This window comes from Vombatus ursinus, unplaced genomic scaffold (assembly GCF_900497805.2).
Source record: "Vombatus ursinus unplaced genomic scaffold, bare-nosed wombat genome assembly UNPS02014830.1, whole genome shotgun sequence".
NCBI classification, from domain to species: Eukaryota; Metazoa; Chordata; class Mammalia; order Diprotodontia; family Vombatidae; genus Vombatus; species Vombatus ursinus.
In genome coordinates this window covers 20,336,001-20,356,514 of record NW_020954608.1, presented here as the reverse complement: position 1 = coordinate 20,356,514, position 20,514 = coordinate 20,336,001, and the positions used below count along the sequence as shown (strand labels likewise).

Below are 20,514 nucleotides of genomic sequence, written 5' to 3'. Positions count from 1 at the left end.
GAACACGGAGGCCTCAGTTACTGGACCAAAGACTATGGGGTGGGGGTAGGGGGGAATGGAGTAAAGTTTTTAAGTGAATGGAAGGGGATATTATCATTCCATTACAAATAGCAAAAAAATAGGTTAACTCTGGCTGAGTAACTGATATTGGGAGCATATTGGATGGGGCACGTTAGTGACGAGACTAAAAGTTGGTCTTTCCTTAGCATGTCTAATTTGTCATCTCCTCCTGGCTTGATACATTATATGTTACTGGTCTGATCTATTAAGGGCAGTGGAGGGGGGGCGGGAAGGGGGTCTCCCTTAAGACTCTCCCAATCCTTCCCTCTTCTCCACCCTCAGTGAAATGGTTTAGTTTAGGGGTAGGGAACTTGCGGCCTCGAGGTCACGTGTAGCCTTCTAGATCCTTGGGTCTAGCCTGTTGACTGAGTCCAAGTTTTACAGAAGGGGTTTTGTTCTGTGAAGTTTAAATTGAATCAAAGGACCCCACTTGGGAACCTAGAAGGCCACATGTGGCCTTGAGGCTGCAGGTTCCCCACCCCTGGTTCTGGCTCCTAAAAATACTTCCCAGGGACAGCTAGGTGACACAGTGTATAGAGCTCCGACTTGGAGTCAGGAGGACCTGAGTTCAAATCTAGCCCCAGACCAGACACTGCATACTTACTAGCTGTGTGACCCTGGGCAAGTCACTTAACCCCAATTGCCTCACCAAAAAAAAAAAAAAAAGCTTCCCAAATTTCAAGCAGTTGCTGAAATGCTCCTAGAACTTCCTTCTCTGAAATATAGGTCTGGGGTTATGTTTAGTTCTTCCAATCAATCCCATTACATTTCTTTGAAGCACTTCATTCCTTCCCAGCTTGACTAACTAGGTTCTTCCCATCTAGTTTATGCCTTTTATTGATTGATTCCATAGAGGTGCTTAGGAATCATTCACATATCATTTACTTATTTGATTGATTAGTTCTGGTGATTCAATAAAAAAGTCTTCACCCCATAAGTGAGATTGGGAGTTGTGACACACCCTTCTTATACTAATTTGATGTATGTGCAGTGGGGCTGGGGAGGCTGATGTATTCTGCAATTATTATAATATAAAAACAAAAGTTTTAATAAATTTTTTTAATGTGCTACAGAACATAGCAGAATGTAAAATCTAGGAAAAGGAAATCTCTCTCGGAACTGAGATGGGGTTTTTTGTTTGTTTGTTTGTTTGTTTTGGTATCACCAAGCACCTAAAACAGAGCATTGCATATCATAGGCATTTAATAAATGTTTGTTGAATTCTTGAATTGAATTATAAGACTTTAGGCCTGATAGGGCCCACAGAGGTCATCTAAGCTAATACGTGGTGTGGTAAGGTATGGGGGTGGATAATGGAAGAATGCATTAAAAGAATGTAAAGATTTGAGAGGAATCATAACTTTTTCTTTTGAAAGGATCCTCTGATATCATCTAAGGTAGCCAGAACACTTATTTCATATTTGCTTTGGGTTTTACAAAATGCTTTCCTTAAGGCAAATAAAGAATCTTAAAAAAACTACAGGGGATTGGTGCTTTGGGAGCTAGAGATTGTATGAGGTAATAATAAGCTTATGGTTGAGATAGACCTCTAAGTACTATGAGTTGCTTCATGAAATATGTTAAAGTCTTGGTAAATTAAATTGCTGCTGTCTTATTTTAGAGTGTAATTAATGGGATCTGCAGGTATGTCAGAAAAGTTTATACCCAACATGATCTGAGATCTCAAAAAGCAGTCATGCAGTAATCAATACCTTAGAATCAGAAATTCTTAAATTATTAGATCAGGAAGACACTTTTTATTGATATTATTGTTCAGTCCTCTCAGTTGTGTCTAATTCCTAATTACCCCATTTTGGGTTTTCTTGATGAAGATACTGCAGTGGTTTGTCATTTCCTTCTCCAGCTTATTTTACAGATGAGGAAACTGAGGCAAATAGGGTTCAGTGACTTACCTAAGGTAGCATGTGTTTAAGGCCGTGTTTGAACTCAAATCTTCCTACCTCCAGGCCTGATACAATATCCACTGCAACACCTAGATACCCTGGAAGACACCTTAGGAAAATGTGTGTGTGTGTGTGTGTGTGTGTGCATGCGTGCGTGCACACAAATACATATATTTGTATATACATATATATGTGTGTGTGTGCATGTGTGTATATGTGTATACATATATATAATGTTTGTAATGCTTTTGCTTATTCAGTTCTTATATAAAGAACTCACTAAGTATTGATACTAAGTTTGAAGGGATTGTTAAGATCTCTAAGGTGTCTTCCAGAGATCTTAACAGACCCTTCAAGCTTAGTATCAAAAACTAGTACTTTATATATACACTTCATATAATACCAAGTACTTCATATAGGAACTGAATAACCAAAAGTATTATAAACATATTTTTTAAATGCTAACAAATTTTATTAAGAATAGTTAGTGAACTTCTATATAGTATTACATGTTAATAATGTAGAGAGTTTAAAAATAGATTAATAACAACTGGCAGTTAGTTATATTAGACTTTAGGGCTTTAAAGTTTACGAAGGACCTTAAGTAACATCTTATCAGTGGAACTGTCAAACAATAATCTTAAATAGGCACTCCTCTCTCCATTTCACAGAAGAGAAAACTGAGGCTCAGATAAATGAAGGGGCTCACCAGTGGCCATACTACTAGTAAAAGCCAGATGGGATTTGTACCTAGGTTTCCCTACCAGCATTTTCCTTCCAGCACTCCCTTCTCTGTACCATGCCATCCTTTCAATAACAAAGGGCATCTTGCTGCCCCAAGCACGGTTAAATAAATTGATTGCTAAGTGGATAATTGTTTTGCTTGGCATAATTTGTTGTATCTGACTTGTACAGAAATAAATAATGTCAGCAAGTGGGAAAGAATACCCTTCTAAAATGGTTTGATGGAGTCTTTGATGAAAAAGAGCTTGACCAGATGATAAACATAAATCATGGTGAATACTGCTACTGATGATCACAAAGGTTGTAAACTAAGCTGCATTCAGGAGTGCTTAGTTACAGGAATAATGAGACTTTCAGATAGGATGTCTTAAAGCAGTTCAGAATACTTTAAGCCTAAGCATCCATTAACCAGCAGTAGGGAATCATTTGGGTTCTCCATAATCTGATGGTTGCTCACAAAATCAAAAGTAATATTTCCCAGACAATTATTTTCACGTGAGCATTTTGAACATTTATCTTCTGTGTTTGTTTGTTTTCCAGCGCCTGGCTACCAAAGCAGAGAAATTTCAAGCAGCCCATCAGTGGCGGGATGATTTTGGGGTAAGAATCATTTTCCCCTCATTGTTGATGGTTTGACCTTTTTCTCTTGGATTATTCTATTGTAGTCTCTGTTTAATGATCTCATCTTGGTCATATTATAAAAGCACAACAGTTACCTTAGTTATTTTTTTTTGTTTTTGTTTTTTTGTTTTGGCTTTTTCCACAAAGATGGAAAAGATAAGGCAAATGGGGAATTCAAAATTGTCTCAAGTGCAGAGAATACTTAAATAATCCTGTCTTAGAAAAATAAATTGGATGAACCATAGATGACCTCCCTAAGAAAAAGTCCCCAGGACCAGATGGATTTTACAAGTGAATTCTACCAAACATTTAAAGAACAATTAATGTGAATATTATATAAAGTTTTTGGGAAAATAGATAAAGAAGGAGTCCTACCAAATTCCTTCTATGACACAAAAATGGTTTTGATACCTAAACCAGGAAGAGAAAAACAGAGAAAGAAAACTATAGCCCAGTTTTCCTAACAAATATTGATGCCAAAATTCTAAACAAAATACTAGCAAGGAGATTACAGCAATATATCACAAAGATCATAAACTCTGACCAAGTGGGATTTATACTAAGAATGTCGGGCTGGTTCAATATCAGGAAAGCTATAAGCATAATTGACCCTATCAATAATAAAAACAACAAAAACCATGTGATTATCTCAGTAGATGTAAAATTGTCTCAATTTCAATCTGTGTTGCAGGAAAATATATGCATTATTTGAAATGAAGTCCCACTATCCAAGCAGCTAGTTGCTTATTGAATTAGAGCTGTAGATAGCATAAGGCATAAGGTCTGGAGAGCCATCTACGGATTGATTTGGAGTGTGGCCGTGGAAAATCAAACTCGTGTTTAACTATTTTGAGTTAAGAAAATACCATACAGATTATGATAACCTTGACATTGGGGAAATGCAGTTGTATGTAGAATAAATGTATTAAGCTTCTTATAATTCAATTTGTTCCACTTTAGCCACAAGTAATCTTTTTTTCCTTTTCTGGCCTACTTTGAAAAAGCAATGTCTATTCTCAGCTTTTGCATGTGTCTTTGATAAACTTGTCTTGCAGTATAAGAGTCCTTCTACTTATGACTGCTTAAAAAAGAAGCATAAGTAAATTCTCCTTACATGCCAGGCACTGATTATATTCATCATACAAAGAGACAGTGACTAAATTTTCCCTTAATAAGAGACAATGAAAAAATTTTAATTAAGAAGTTTGAAAACACTTTAATTTTTTTTTTCATCAAAAATCTCAGTTTCAATCACAGAAGAGTTTCAGGAGGGAAAAAAAAACTTTTCAGAGCACAGTCTGTTTCTCTTTAGTATAGTAACAGAAATGAATTAGACAGCTGGAGTGCAGAGTGATTAACTAGGGTTGTTTTGTAAAATTAAAACGTAGGAAGTTTATTTTCAGTAGAATATCAGCAATTGTGTTAGGAGTTGTTAACAGGGCACTGATAGCTACTGACCAGCAGTGTGGCCAGGACCACCTCAGCAGTTGAATTGAGACAGAAATAGGGTGAGGAGATTAGGGGGTTGCCCCAGAGTGGGTCATCACTGACTGCACCTGCCAAGGGCTCAGTTTACCCCCTGCCAGCAGTGACAAGGGATCTCATTAAGCCTTAGAGTTTCTAGAGCATATTTTGTATTTAACCCCATTCTTTCTGAAATCCTCTTTCCCTTTATCTCCTAGCAATAGAAGCAAGCCTTCTTCAGGTAGTCTCTTCAGTACTTTTGTTCTTCCATTACATGACAACCCTCCTTTACGAGCACCGTTTAGTCCCAGATATCCAGTAACCCAACACTTTCACATTCTCTACCAAGTAAAGGGTGAGGAAATATTGGTATAATGGTCCTCCTAGCTTTGCCTAAGCCAGTAGGCTTTACAGTATACCTGTGTTTGTTCATGATAAGGTCGACTTCTTCTACCCTAACCAGCTACTTGAGAACTCCTTGACCAATGTAACAGGAACTTCTGAGTTAGTTTTACCTTCGTTCCTTCATAAAACAAACATAAAAAGAAAATCAAATGGCATTTTATGTCATCAAAAAGTACGGTTATCCCTTTCACATCGAGGGGATTAGTGATGTGATACACCACGATCTGGAAAATCCACATATTCGTACCAGAGAAGAAGTCTGAATTTTTTTTTCTTTTATGGGGTGTTTACAGTACCTTATTGTAAAATGTGGGTTGCTATTATGTATGTATTATATATATATATATATATATATAACATGACATATATAATATAGATATATTTTATGCATTTCTGAGTTTCTAAACTTTTTCTGAGTCTGTCAGCCTTTGCATGTTGTCTGTGGCTTCTGCAAAACTCCCCCAAAATTCCTATTTAATTTCTTATGCTGACCTGTGATATATCAAAACTGCAATGCGGAAATAATTGTAGTGTTTTCTAAAGGGTGTCAATAAGGATTCATTTTCATAAAAATCTCTTGAATTATGTTTTTCTCAACCTATAAATTCTTTCCAGTAGTCATGACTTCCTGAGAGGCAGCAGAGTATAGTGAACAGAGTGGACTTGGAGTGAAGAAGAAATGGGTTTGGATCCCATCTCATATATTTATAAGTAATATGTCCCTGGGCAAGATAATTAAATATTCAGGCCATGGTTTACTCTTTTATGCAGTAGGGAATTGAATCCAATGAACCCTAAGGCCCAGGCCCTTCCAACTCTCAATCTGTGAACCTATATGTGCATGTCTAATATTCCAGCTAGTCAGAGATAGAAATAATAAACTGAACAAATTTTAATGTAAGCATTTGACACTTTTATCTTCCCTACCTTTGTCTGTCTCTATGCAATCTATCTTAAAATGGAGTGATCCAGCATGTTCACCAAGACCAGCCTGGACATTCACCAGTCCTCACAAGGACTAATAAAATATCAAATGTCACCCTTAAGTAAACACAGTTGCCACCCCTGCCTTGCCACCCTGTCCAAGATTAGTCTTCCTTTAATTATATAATCTTTTCCATTTCTTTCTAATGCCACTTTAATGTGTATAACAGTGCTTAGCACAGTGCCTGGTATGCAGTAGGCACTTAATAAATGTTTATTGATTGACTTAATATCAACAGTTGGACATAAAAGTCTTACTCCCCCTCTGGAAGGCAGCTCATTAATCTCTTCTCCTTTTATTTCATTTGTGCAATGCTTCTTTAGCATGCCTGCTTTGTTCTGGTGGGGTTTTGTCCCAGTTGTTTCTCCCTCCAGGTCCTTGAAATCAAGCTTCCTTTTTATACATACACATATATAATACAGATATATGTACATATACATACTCATACACATATACATAAATAAACATACACACGTTAGAATTTAATCTTGACGGCAGAGACTATTTCACTTTTGTCTTTGTATAACCCCAGCACTTAGCATAGTGCCTGGCCCATAGTAAGCATTTAATAAATAATTATTGATTAATTCATTAATTAAACAAGTTGAAAACCTTACAAGTTCCTGAAAGAGGTTTATGCTCCTGGTCCTACTGTCTGCTTCAGGATCCTGGGCTGTCTCCATTAGTATCTGATGGGAGGGGTTTGCATTGATATGACTCCCCTAACCCATTATGCCTGCTATCTCTTCCTCAGGATGCTTCACTTATTAGGGGACATAAGTATAACTGCCACAAGAGAATGTCGTGCGTAAGCTAGGAATCTTCTAACCTCAAGCACTGACAGCTTGCCAGGCAAGGTGTTCCACACGTTGTCTCATAAAGAATATGAAACGTATTCCTCTTTAATTAGGCCTTCAAGTTTTCAGTCCAGCAGTCCTGATAAAGAGGCTAGCAAATGCTCTCAGCAACTAAAATGTATCTTACAGACTAGGTGTTTCCATGGGTATTTGTTAGGGGCTTCTCTGCTGATATGTATTCTGTAAGATTATGAAGAGAAAAACAGACAAAAAATAGTAGGTACCCCCTTTTCTCTGTGCTCTCTTCCTACACTCCCATACTTAACCCTGCTCTAGGAAAGTTGGTACTTATTTTTTTAAGGGAAGATTTCACTTTTCTCTTGAGCCCAAACTCCACGTACCCTAATAGCCAAAGAGGCTGAGGTTAAATAACAGAGACATGAAAGTGAACCTTTAATGAAAACCAAAACTCCCTCCTTCCTCCCACAGATTACTTTTCCCAGGGCCTAGGAGGGGCCAGGAGAAAAGCAGAAAGTATTGTGGCCAAGTAAATGAAAGTGGCATCAGAGGAGTGGAGAAGGGGACTGTGCCTGGCACCTGAGCTGCCTAATAAGCCACCAACCAGCTGTCCTACAATTTGTGGCTCTCTGCCATGGCTTCCAAACTCCATTTTACTTGTTTTCAAGAATCTGTAGTAGTTCCAAAGTGGTCACGGATTAGCCAGTGTGTTAAATAGAATGCTACAAGGGAAAGACAATTAAACTTAAAGTAGCTCCTTCCATTTTATTCTTTGGTAACAACAATAATTGGCAGTGATACAGTTCTTTAGGATTTGCTGAATGCCAGACATGTATTACCTCATTTGATCTTCAGAAGAACCCTGTGAGATAAGAACTAGTCATGTGATCAGCTTTTTTTTTTTCAGATGAGGAAACACACTCAATTAAGCTTAATGATTTCCCCATGGTCATGCAAGTAGTTAAGTATTAGAGATGAGATTTGATCCCATGTCTCTTTGATTCCAAGTTTAGTGCTCTTTCAACTATGCCATGTTCCTGTCTGTAGGAGCTATGAAAGTGGATTATTGAAGGTATATATCTACTGATATTTATATAGGGAAGCATGTTTTCTACTTCCTACTGTGATAGGATACATAAGGACCTTCTGATATCCCTTTCCCGTGAAATGCCCATCGAGTCTAAGGGTGGTGGGATGATAGACAAACACACACACACACACACACACACGCACGCACGCACGTGCGTGCGCCTACACATGCATGCACATTTTCACGCACCTTAAAATTTTCAGTCCAGTAGTCCTGATAAAGGAGCTATCAAGTGCTCTCAGCAACTAAAAAGTATATTTCTAGCTACATGTTTCCTCAAGTATTTGAAGACTTCTCTACTGTTAGTTATTCTATAAGATTATGAAGACAAAAATAAAACAAAACAATAGGTACCACCCTCTCTCTATATATGCATATACTCATATTTGTGTGTGTGTATGTGTGTGTGTAACATAGTATAAATATTTAACATATTCATCATCCTAATTGCCTAACTGTAGTGAAAACTCCAAAATTTGAGCGAGTCTTAAAAAGCCATCTTTATAATTTTTTTTAAGAAAGCCATAATTGTAATATATATAGCTTTTGATCATTATTGATTCAATATGATTGATTCAAGTATGTATATAGAAATGAATCTAGAGATTTAAGAACTCTGAAGGCCATAAAACTCATATTCAAAGCTGTGATTAGAATTTTGAATTCATTAATCCTAACTCTATCCACAGAAAACAATTATAAGTATATTAATACTATAAAGGAATTTTAGAATTTATGGCACTTTAGAAATAATCCTGGCACTATTTAGTGGTTCTTCCATTATTTTTTGATTATTAAAACATGTTTAGCTCTTTAATATAATATAAATACTAGATGCCTTAATGCCACCCTTTTAATACTGAAAATACACCATAGTGGAAATAATTACCTCAAAATTGCATTAACATTTTAAAGAAGGATAAAATGTTCTGAGCTTTTGGCAAAGTATAAGAGAGAAGGTTTCATTAATATCGTTTAAGTAAAGTGTTTATTCTTGTCCCCTCCTGTGTTTTCTAAGAAACCTCATAACTGTCCACAACAAAAGGTAAAACCCTAAGTTGCTGGTATCAAGAAAGTGATCATGTAATTCAGACTCTCCCCCAGCTCCATCTCAACTCCCAAGTGAATATGTGATTGAGGGAACAAAGAGAATAATTCTAAGTAGATGAAGATTTATGCAGTCATGCATTAAAAGTTCAAACCAATATTTGTAAATAGTTCAAATCTGCCATCTGCCTTTGAGGTCTCCATATAACTGGAAAGTGTTAAAGGTGACATTTTATGTCAGTTATTAAGGACAAATTATTTTATTGGGGGGCAGGTGGCAGGGAAAAAAAGTGGAAACATAATTGCTCTGCATGAAATAATTGCTGTGATTTCCCCAAACAGATCTTTTCCAATTGCATTTGAAATCTCATTTGATTGCATTGCAATGGTTGGTTAACTAAAGTAATTTTGTTTCTAACTAAGCCTATAACATTAATTGTACTTACACATGTATAAACATAAGAGATGCCTAATTTGTATTTCAATAAGTAGGATCTTCATGCATGGGTTATTAGTATCCGCTTGTTACGATGAAAACTGAAGCACAGACTTTGAGAAATTGGTCGGTAAATAAAATATTTGAAAGAACCACGTCAGCTTTATCTTCACAGGCAAAGTGAATTAAAACATGAGCAATTCTCCAGTGAAGTTGAAAACTGCAGATGACTAATTAGGAAAATTTAGGTCTCTCCCTATCCTCATGCTTATCACCATGCTCTCCAAAACACCATTACTTCTGAGACATCCATTTTATTTCTTGTACTCCGTAAATATTTTTCTTGTATAGGTTGTCATAAGATTTCTTAGAAAGTTGTAAAATTCATCCTTGTCTCTGTTTATGTGACTCAAACCATTGCATAATCTATTGAATTATTTCAACTTTATTATCCAAGTTGAATTGCCTCGTGGTCCATTGTATTGATCTTGACACTGGCAATTGTGAATGTCTGAATGTAGCATGTTAATCACATTATGCCTAATTTGGTCATAGTAGATAAAGGTAGACTCAGAATGCTAATATTCTGTGTAAAACAATGATTGTAATGAAAAATAAATTCTGTCCAAATACTCTTTGAAATGGGAATATCCATGAATTGTATGTGGCTCATTTTGCTTTATTTCCCCATATATTTTTATCTGGAAAATTTATTCTTTCAAATAAATTTTGGTTTCAATGAAAATTAATCCTTACATTGATGAACATTTATTTTTGCCTGTGATATTTACAAATTGACAAACAAAACTGAAACTAAAATAATTGGAAAATTATTAAAACAAAACAAAAAACTTTAAGGCCGCAATTAAGAAACAGAGGTCTCGTCTTTTCACTGAACTTCTATGAAATTTGAGAAAGAAGACTAGTTACTATACTTAGTTTAAATTTATAAACACAAAGTAAATGTTTTTCTTCCTTCTCTGTAGGGCTTTTATACACATGTAAGACATTATCGGTCTTTTGCACACAAGTATTTACGTATGTGCAAAATTTAGAGACATTTAATGGATTTTTCTGATTATCATATAAAATTTTATTTTTATACTTTTTACTAAATAATTTTTATTTGACTCCTTTTACTTATAATTATCATGATGCTGATAATTTGGTAACTACTGAAAATACAAGAAAATTTGGGAATAGAATTTGTTTCAGTCATATAATTAGCAAAAAATTACAAGAAAATTATTTAAAGCAAATGTTGAAATAGAGGAACATAAAAATAAGCATAGTGATATTTTTGACTATATCTTTAATCCCCAGTTCCATGTTTCCAAATAGCATATGGTAAAATATTGTGGTGTCCAACAAAAAGGTAATATTGAAATATTCAGTAAGTCTCTTCCTCTTTTAAGTTATGCAGGTTACCTCCACTAGCAGATATGAAAACTGAAACACAAAGGTTGTAATATGTTCTATGAAGAGAAAACTAAGACCAGAACCTACAAAGGTTCCTAGAAAGCATCTTTCATCTTCACATTCAGATTCTCTGTGTGACCTGTGTATGATGTGGTATAGTTCAAAGAACCCCAGCGTAAGTGTTAAGAAATCTGAGTTTTAATTCTGGCTCAGCTTCTAACTACTGTGTGATGCTGGGCAAGGGAGTAAAGTCCTCTCGACCTTTATAAAGTAAGATACTTATTATTCATTAGAGGAAATATCTTGTGAAATGACAACATTTTCATCCTGTCATGCACTGGCAGAATTATCTGTGTACCAATCCATTTGGAGACTGTCATAGGCCAGGTTTCATAATACCCCTTTTCCTGCCTCTCTTTCCCTTTCTGAGAAGACCCACTATATTTAAAAAAAAAAAGGGACAGAAGCTATCATCCACCATGTGTGCTACACTGCTGTGTCTGTTGCTATTGGGTAGCTCATCAGAGAATTCTTCATTGTTGCCAGGCAATATTAGGTAGTGAATAAGTATTTATCCAATGGAAAAATAAATTAAAAAAAAAGAAAAAGAACGATAAGAAATTAAAGATCAGTCTAGATGTACCCAGATAAGCAAGATGTGAAAGTTCCAACTGTTCTAGGAGAACTAAGCCAGTCACCACAAAAAGAATTATCTTGGAATGTATAAATAACTGAAACATAAATATGCAAAAAAATATGATGGACTGCTATTTTGAAGCTTTTGGAAAAAAATTACAGTATATAGACAAATTAGGTACCAGCATATTTTCATCCAACATCCAAATTAACAATCAGATTAAATGAGCAAAATGTTGCAATTTGGAAGCTGGCCATGGTGAAAGAAAACCTGCTGACTAAAGACAAAATTTAATCACAAAATATGAGGTTTAGAAGAACTGAAACTTAACAAATGGATGAGTCCAAAGATGTAAATGCATACTGGTACAACAGAGAAAGATCAAAAGAGAAATCAGCAGTCCTTGAATTAAAAGGATAAGTGTGCATTACTATCTCAAGTATAGTGATAATATAAATTTTAATTGTACCAAGGAAATGCTATAGGCCTTCCATTCTACCACATCCTATGAAAATATGGGTCATATTAATTTGGTTTCATGGTGATGAAATTTTTAATTATAGAAACTGCCTGAGAGTGTAACAAGTCATAGTGTTGTTATAATCTTCTTTATGTGGAGAGAGTACTTATGCTCATGAAATCAGAGATCCTTGGGGTAATAAAAAAAAAATTCCTAAGGTAAATTTGAGTGACCTAAGCATAAATGGAAATTAACTCATTAAAACAAAACTGAATTGTGTATTTTAAGTAATTATGGAGATACAAAGAAAACCAGGACAGGAAATAACAAAATAAAATGTTTTCCAGAAAAACATGCTTAAGTCTTATCTAGAAAATGATACCCATTTTGGTGAAAAATATTTAATCTACTTATAAATTAAATAATAATAATATGGCCAATGAGCATAAAAACCTGTACAGATTATTAGGAGTGCAAAGATCCATTTTATTAGAGGCCTTGTACTAGTTTTTCAGATTTTCTAAGAATAAAATTTGATGAAGATTGATTTTATTAAAAAAAAGAATATTTTATGACTCAGACTCTTAGAACCTGTTTTGAATTCAGTAAGAAGTTTGTAATTTGTTAGAGTATCCCTTCAGTTATTTACTTTTAAGCTAGGAAACAGATGAGTCCATTAACATTATTTTTCCTCCAGCAAGGAAATATTTATCAGGGAATGAACCATTCAGAACAAAAAAGAAATATTTCAAGAACTAAATTTTCTAAAAAACAAAGACTCATGAATAATGTAATTCGTAGTCTTACATTAAAACAAAAGGATAAGTATGATGTAACAAGTTATTGGTCTTACATGATTATTTGAATTTCTATGTCAACTCTAGAACTCAGCTTTATTAAGCTTTTTAAAATCCCAGTAATTTTGTAATGATATGTTGAGTTTAAAATGTATAATTGCAAGTGGATACAAATAATGAAAGGACAGCTTATGTTCATGAATATAATCCCCATAAATTAAAAAAAAACACTAAATGTCTAGTGTAAAGGAGATCTATAACCATCTTGACCTGCTGCGTTTGAGATTAAATAAATAAGGATTAAAGATGAGTATACTTGATAACCTCACTTTTTGTAGTGCTTTAATGTATTTGAAATATTTTCCTCACAGTAGCTCTGTCCCCATTTTAATGCTGATGAAAACGAAACTCAGAAAGCAATGAAATTCAGTTTTTATTAAGGACCTTCTTTGGGCAAGGCAGGGGAACAAAACGCAAAAATGAAATAGCTTCTTGCCTCAACAATCACAGATCTAGAATTGGAAGGACTTTTAGAGGTCATTGAGTCAACCCTCCAACACCCAATTTTAGACATGAAAAAATTGAGTCATAGGGATGTGACTCACCCAAGGTGACGTAGGTACTTTGTCTTTGAAGTCAGTTCACTATGTCCTTTCCTAATGTCTTGCTATTTTTTACTTATCCCATTTCAAGAAAGAAATAGTAGAAATTAAAGATTTAAAGATTTTAAAAATTTTTTCTGTCAGGATTAGAGCTTGGGAATTTTTTTCTTTAGAAATGCATCATAAGCATTAAAATTACATTAACACAAACTTAATTTGCCTAGAGTTACTTTATATGTTACATAAACCATGTTCTTCTCCAGTCATAACAATTCACCAGACTGTACCATGTGGCTACTTAAGATATGTGGTGCTTTTTCAAAAAAGTTCCTGTCTCTGCTACTCTTATATTTAAGGAATATTTTGTATTAGCTCATGTATTTATAACTACTTCTATAACTTTAGAACAGGTGATTTCATCTGCCTGGGTACTTACTCCCTCCACCAAAGCGGGTTGCATGTCCTTTGTATTTTGAAAGTCGCTGGGGATAAAAATATTCTTCACCTGGTAGCCAGCTCTCTGGCAATGAGCCTTTCCAAGCTGCCTGGTCCTTGGACAACAGACATCACAATCTGTCTGTCACTAAGCCCACACTAGAAGCTTTTCCAGCCTTGTGGGATGTGCCAGAACTTTAGTTCTGATGACATTAATTTGTGTTACCATTTTAAAAAATCTTCCTAGGGAAAGACAAGCAACCTTGTTTTGCATCCATCATTAATTACCAAGCTAAAGTTATTTCCTTCTATCATGAATAATGGATTTTAGAGCTTTGGTGGACATTAGAGATAATTAGTCCAACACCCCAATTTTATAGCTTTGGAAACTGAAACATAGAAGGCTTAAGTGACTTATCTAAGGTCATAGAACCTAGGCCTCTCAACTCCCAGCTCAAGGTTCTTTCTGTTTATACAATAGTCTACCTCAAAGTGGTAGTTAAAAAAAAAAAAGGACCAGGTGAAAAATTATCTTTTAATTGCTTTTTTATATGAACATTATGTTTGTATTGGCCACATTTCCCACATAAATGCCATTGTAACATATTAACCTTCCCAGAAAATAGAGAATCTTTGGCAGACAGTGGCTACCCACCAAAACTCTATGGCAGATGACAAATATAATACTCTGGAACTGGCAGGACAGATATAGCCTCAGGCAATTTGCTTTTGCCAATTTGATTTGGATGTAAGTGTTACAAGCCACTCACAAGTTTAACTACAGTTCTCATCCATTTTTAATAGAGCCAGGGTATGTGTAATTTGATAACTTTAATAAACTACAGTTATCCAGGTGCTATACTTTTTATTCTCCTTTAAATAGCCTTGCTTCTCACCTCATGTCAAAAAGGCACTCTAAAATCTATTTCTGTCCTTGTGTATGGGATGTCAGAATTAATCTATCATTGAAAGAATAAAGATTGCTGTTTAACAATATGACACTGAAACATGTACCAAAATCATATAATTGGAAAATGCTGACACTTGTTTCTAATTGAATTGTGAGGTCCTTTTTCACACTCAGTTCTGATAGTTCTATTCAATCAAAAAAAAGTTCTCACCTAGCCATCTAGAGCTAAATGATATGGCTTCAACCCCATCTTTACATGAATGAAGGTTCCTTTCAATGTATTTGTAAAATATGATAGTAACATTTCAGAGTTTCCTTTGAATAGCTTGGTAAAGCATTGTTTAATATTATATTTATGAAGCAATACAAGGAAGTAGGTTTGTGGAATTTGATGAGAATGGTTAAATATAAGGAAGCTAATAGGATAGAGTGCTGGGTCTGGAGTCAGGAAGACTCATCTTCCTTAGTTCAAATCTGACTTCAGACACTTACTAGCTGTGTGACCCTGGGCAAGTCGTTTAACCCTGTTTGCCTCAGTTTCCTCATCTGTAAGATGAGCTGGAGAAGAAAATGGCAAACCATTCTGGAATCTTTGCCAAGAAAACTACAAATGGGATCACGAGGAGTTGGACACAACTGAAAAACAACTGAATGACAAGAGCCTCATCCCATAAGAGGGAGAAGATAACTGTCTTAACACTGCTTTTTACATTTGTGGACTAGGAAAGATGAAAAGTCGCTATATACATGTTGGTATTATGTTTTGTCCATGCATAGCTCCTAAGTATGGCCTAAGACAGGGGTGGGGAACCTGCAGCCTCGACATGACATGTGGCCCTCTAGGTTCTCAAGTGCGGCCCTTTGACTGAATTTTTATTCAAGGGCCACACTTGAGGACCTAGAGGGCCACATGTGGCCTCAAGTCCATAGGTCCCTCATCCCGGCCTAAGATGACATTCTGAGTGCAGGCCAGCTAGAAGGCAAACCTTCTGTTTCCCATGATCCATGATGCCAGACAGCTGTTCATCATCATCATATAACTTTTATTCTTTAATGTTAGTGCGGATTTTTACTGAATATCCGAAGTGCTTTCCAAACCTGCCTGTACCCCTCACCCAAATACTTCATTATGGATTCACCAGCCCTTAGAAGAAAACAGGAAAAATAATTTCCAAGATGTTGCAAATACAATTTCTTTGACATGTCACATAGTAAGGTAACCAGAGCATTAAGTCCCCCTTGAGAGCTGCAGCAACTTGATTCCTTTAATATAACAATAATCACTTCAAGAGTGAAGGATTTTGCTTGGTAAGAATCTGCATTAACATCATCTGTTAGGTACTTAGCCACTGAGAAGTGTCCTGAGCTGCATTACTTCCCTTTTTCACAAACTTTGTGATTGCTCTTTAGGATGCTAGGATAATGCCTCCTACTATTTCTGGGGGAGATTATTCAGAGTGAAGACAAGCAGTTAATGCCTTGCTCCTCTTTTCAGCCTGCCTTTCTGGAAACCTGGCATACTACACTCATGTAAGAAGACACATGTGCACTGTTGAACTATCAACTTTCTGCTTATACTCTGATTTGTCTTCTAATTCTATCACAGTCAGTCAACGAGCATTTCTTAAGCACCTCTCATGGGCTCGGAACTGTCCTAAGGGCTGTTTGACTTCCCTTTCTCTGAATTCTTTAAAAAACAAATATATTATTTCCTGAAGAATGTGAAATATTTAAGGACATTGTGATTTCATGCAATAGAAAAGGAAGAACAAAGAAACAAAATTCCCCATCCTGCTTGGCCTGCATATTGGAAAACTTAAAAATCAAAATGAAAGACATTGATTTACAAATTATAACTAACTCACCTCCTTGTATTCTACGGCCCAATGACACTGTATTTCCTTTTCCTTGCACAAAACACTCTAAACTCAGCTTTTTTATCTCCCGTGCCTGGAATGTTCTCCTTCTCTTGCTCTTCCTGGCTTGCCAAGGTTTGATCAAGTCTCTGCTAAAGTCCCACCTTTTTCAAGAAGCTTTTCCAGGTGCCCTCTAATGCTTGTGCCTTTCCTCCAATTGATCCCATGTCTACTGGTTGGTACGTACTCGTTTTCATGTTGTCTCCTCAATTAGACTATGATCTTCTTCAGAGCAGGGACTGTTTCCCTGCTTTCTTTGTGTCCTCAGAACTTAACACAGTGCTAAGTTCTTGGCACATAGTAAGCATGCTTGTAGTCATGATGTAATACATGTATTACATATAATAGGTGATGTAATATTTGTAATATGTAATGGGTATGTAATACATGCTTGTAGTCTTGACTTGAGAGAGGTTAAGTGATTTCTTCAGTGTCACATAGCTAGTAGGATAGAATTTCAACTTGAGTCTTTTAGCTTCAAATCCAGCATTCCATCCACTATGCCACCTGCATGCCTCAATACATATTGATGTCATATACCATACAATACACTATTAAAGGTAAAAAATAGTCTTTAGAAATAAAATTCCAAGCAGATTTTTCTTACCAAAACAATGGAATTTTCATTGTTCTTACTGCACTTCTGTCCATTCTAGTGACACTTATGTACATTTTGCTTTATCTGTGTCTTTTCCACAGCATATCGTCCTGTCTTTAAAAATAGATGGTGAAAAATTTTGGAAGGCAAGGCTTAAACTTTTATGTATTAAAACCAGAGTCCCAGTGACATTAACCTGTACAAACTAGGTGCATTCATTTGTTCTTGTTTATTAAGCAGTTATTATCAGAACAGCAGAATATTGCTTTAGGTGCTGAGGATCATTTCAAACCAGTCACCTTTCATGGAAATTACAGACTTGTGCAGGTATAAAACATAAATACAGAAAACTTTGAGACAGAATGCTGTACTTTAAGATAGAACACTGCCTAACTCAGATATTGATATGTCTTCCCAGAAAGATGATTTATAACTTTAGTTAGCTCTCCTGATAAATGTAGCATAAAAACAAGGCATGGCTGGTATCTTCAAAGGCACTTCTTTAAATAATCTGTGGGAAAATATTTATCCCTAAATATTGGAATAATATTATTCATCCCTCAAGTGAGATAAATATAAAATATTTTTCTGTCTCCAAAATATTTATAGCTGAATATGGTTGTCCTCTACTCCAAATTACTACCTCCATATAAAATTAGAATAATGGATTTAAAGCTTCTAAGGCCCCTTGAGAGTCATTTAATCAGTCCCCTCATTTTACAGAGCAGAAAGATGAAACACCCCCTCTTCCTCACCCCCACCCTGGGAAGGTAAGTGAAAGTTGCCCAGGGTCACAGGGAGCAGAGTGGAGATTCAAACTGAGGCTTTGTCCCTTTACATTCTGTGTTCTTTCTCCTATGGGAGTCTATCTCTCCAGTAAAACCATTAATTATCATGACTTTAATTACCAATGCTGATTTTTTTCATGCTTAGGTCAGTGTCCCACAGATGCTAACAAGATCAGATTTTTAAGTGTCTTTTTTACATATGGGTGGGACCTGAAACTCTTGAAAGGGAAATAAACCACTGTGGTTTATGAAAGCTATCAAGTGACACCTAGCCTGGTCCTAGTAAAAGTTTGATAAGGAGAACTATAGTTAAACTTGTAAGTGATCTGCAACAGGAAATCCATAACAAATTTGAAGAGCAAATTGCCTTGGGGCATATCTGGTCTACCGTTTTCAGAGCATGGTGTTTGTCATATTCAGTAGAGTTTCAGTAAGTAGTCATTCTTTGCTCAAAGGTTATTTAGTTATGGAATATTATTACTCTATTACTCAGAAGTGGCTTATCTTTTTTCGCCCTAGTTAAGTTGCAATGCTACCATTCCTTGATAGCTGGCATTTCACAGCACTGAATGGCCTGGGCCCAAGTATGACTAAGTGAGAGAATGTAGGCAAAGGAGCTTGGGTATCTGTGACTGACTATATTCCTGAGTTAGTATAAACTGTTAATTAAACAGCATTTACATAGCATTTCAAGTCATTTTACTTATAACAACACTACCAGGTAACTTGTGTGATTATCTCAGTTTTACAAAGAAGACAACTGAGGCTAAGAACAGGGAAGCCACTTAGCACTTTTACATGTCTAGTAATGGGTATGGGACTTAAATTCGGGTGTTCTCATGTCAAGTCCCCTGGCCTTTCCACTATGCTATAGTGCAATATATATTCTTTGAGGGGCAGTTAGGTGGCATAGTGGATAGAGCACCGGCTCTGGATTCAGGAGGACCTGAGTTCAAATCCAGCCTCAGACACATAACACTTACTAGCTGTGTGACCTTGGGCAAGTCACTTAACCCCATTGCCTAGCCAAAAAACAAAACAAAAACAAAAAAAAACAAAAAAAAATGTATTCTTTGATAACATTCATTTTTTCCCCTGTCTACTTTTAGGAAAAAAATTGAGATTTGACCCATTATTCATTAAAATTAACTCTCAATTAATTATGCAAATGAAGAGGTACAAATAATCCAAAAGCAAAAATATTAGAAAAATATTTATATGTATATATGTGTGAAATATGAAAGTTAGATGTTCTAAATGGGGAAGGCAACATAGTGCTGTGGAAGGAATTCTGGACTTGGAGCTAAAGGACCTGAGTTCTAATCTCAATACTGTCTCCCTGTGTGACATCAAACAAATTACTTAACTTCTCTGTGCCTTCATTTGCTCATCTGTAAACAGAGGGGTATCGACTCGGTGACCTCTTAACTTACTTTCCAGGTCTAAATCTATGATCCTTTGATTACATGATTACTAACAAAATAGCAAAAACCATATATTATGAATCTGAGTCAAAGTGAACTGAAAATTCGCCAGCAATTTCTTGTAATCAGTTTGATGCCTCAGTTAGTCTGAGTCAAAGAAGCAGCTTTAGTAATGTTGCCTACTCTGAAACCCTTCAAAAAGGTATGGAAAGTAATTTGGTATTTTGATTTTATAGAGTTTCACTACTAGAATATGAATCAGGGAAAAATAAAACAAAAACATCTATATCAACAAAGCAAGTAATTTAGTAGAGTAGGGACTGATTGTAAATTAAGATTTCTAGGGATGTGCAAATTTTAAAGATTTTTATGTAAGTGTTTGGACATCAGCATTGTTTGATGTTAAATTTTTATAATATAATTGATTTAATAGTGTCAGGAACGTTATATTTCAAAATGAGTAAGGAAAGAAAATGAAAGAAGCCATAAAGGTTTAAAAAAAATTTGGGGGTGGTGTAGAGGAAGATCTGGGCCTATGATTCATTGGTGATTGTTTTGGGGAACTTTGAGTAAGGGAATGTCCTCTTTTTTCACCTCACTGAATAGTATTTTATTTTTTCCAATTGCATGTAAAGATAGTTTTCAACATTCACTTTTATAAGATTTTGAGTTCCAAATTTTTTTCTCTTTCCTTCCCTCCCTTCCCTCCCACCTCTCCAAGACAGTACATATTCTAATGTAGGTTATACATGTACAATCACATTAAACATTTTCACATTAGTTATGTTGTGAAAGAAGAATCAGAACTAAAGGGAAAAAACATGAGAAAGAAAAAAAAGAGCAAATAGTGTGGTTCAGTCTGCATTCAGACTCCATAGTTCTTTCTCTGGTTGTGGATAGCATTTTCCATCGTGAGTCTTTTGGAATTGTCTTATATCATTGTATTGCCGAAAAGAG

The 20,514-nt window shown here is 35.6% G+C and overlaps 1 protein-coding gene across 2 annotated transcripts in view; it reads left to right on the top strand.

Moving 5' to 3' along the window:
- CACNA2D1 (calcium voltage-gated channel auxiliary subunit alpha2delta 1) overlaps positions 1–20,514 on the top strand; it is a 665,469-nt gene that overhangs the window by 350,679 nt on the left and 294,276 nt on the right. For both annotated transcript variants that reach the window (XM_027838804.1, XM_027838803.1), the window contains exon 4: positions 3,249–3,308. In XM_027838804.1, the coding sequence (XP_027694605.1) occupies positions 3,249–3,308 (60 nt within the window). The remainder of the gene's footprint in view (positions 1–3,248; positions 3,309–20,514) is intronic.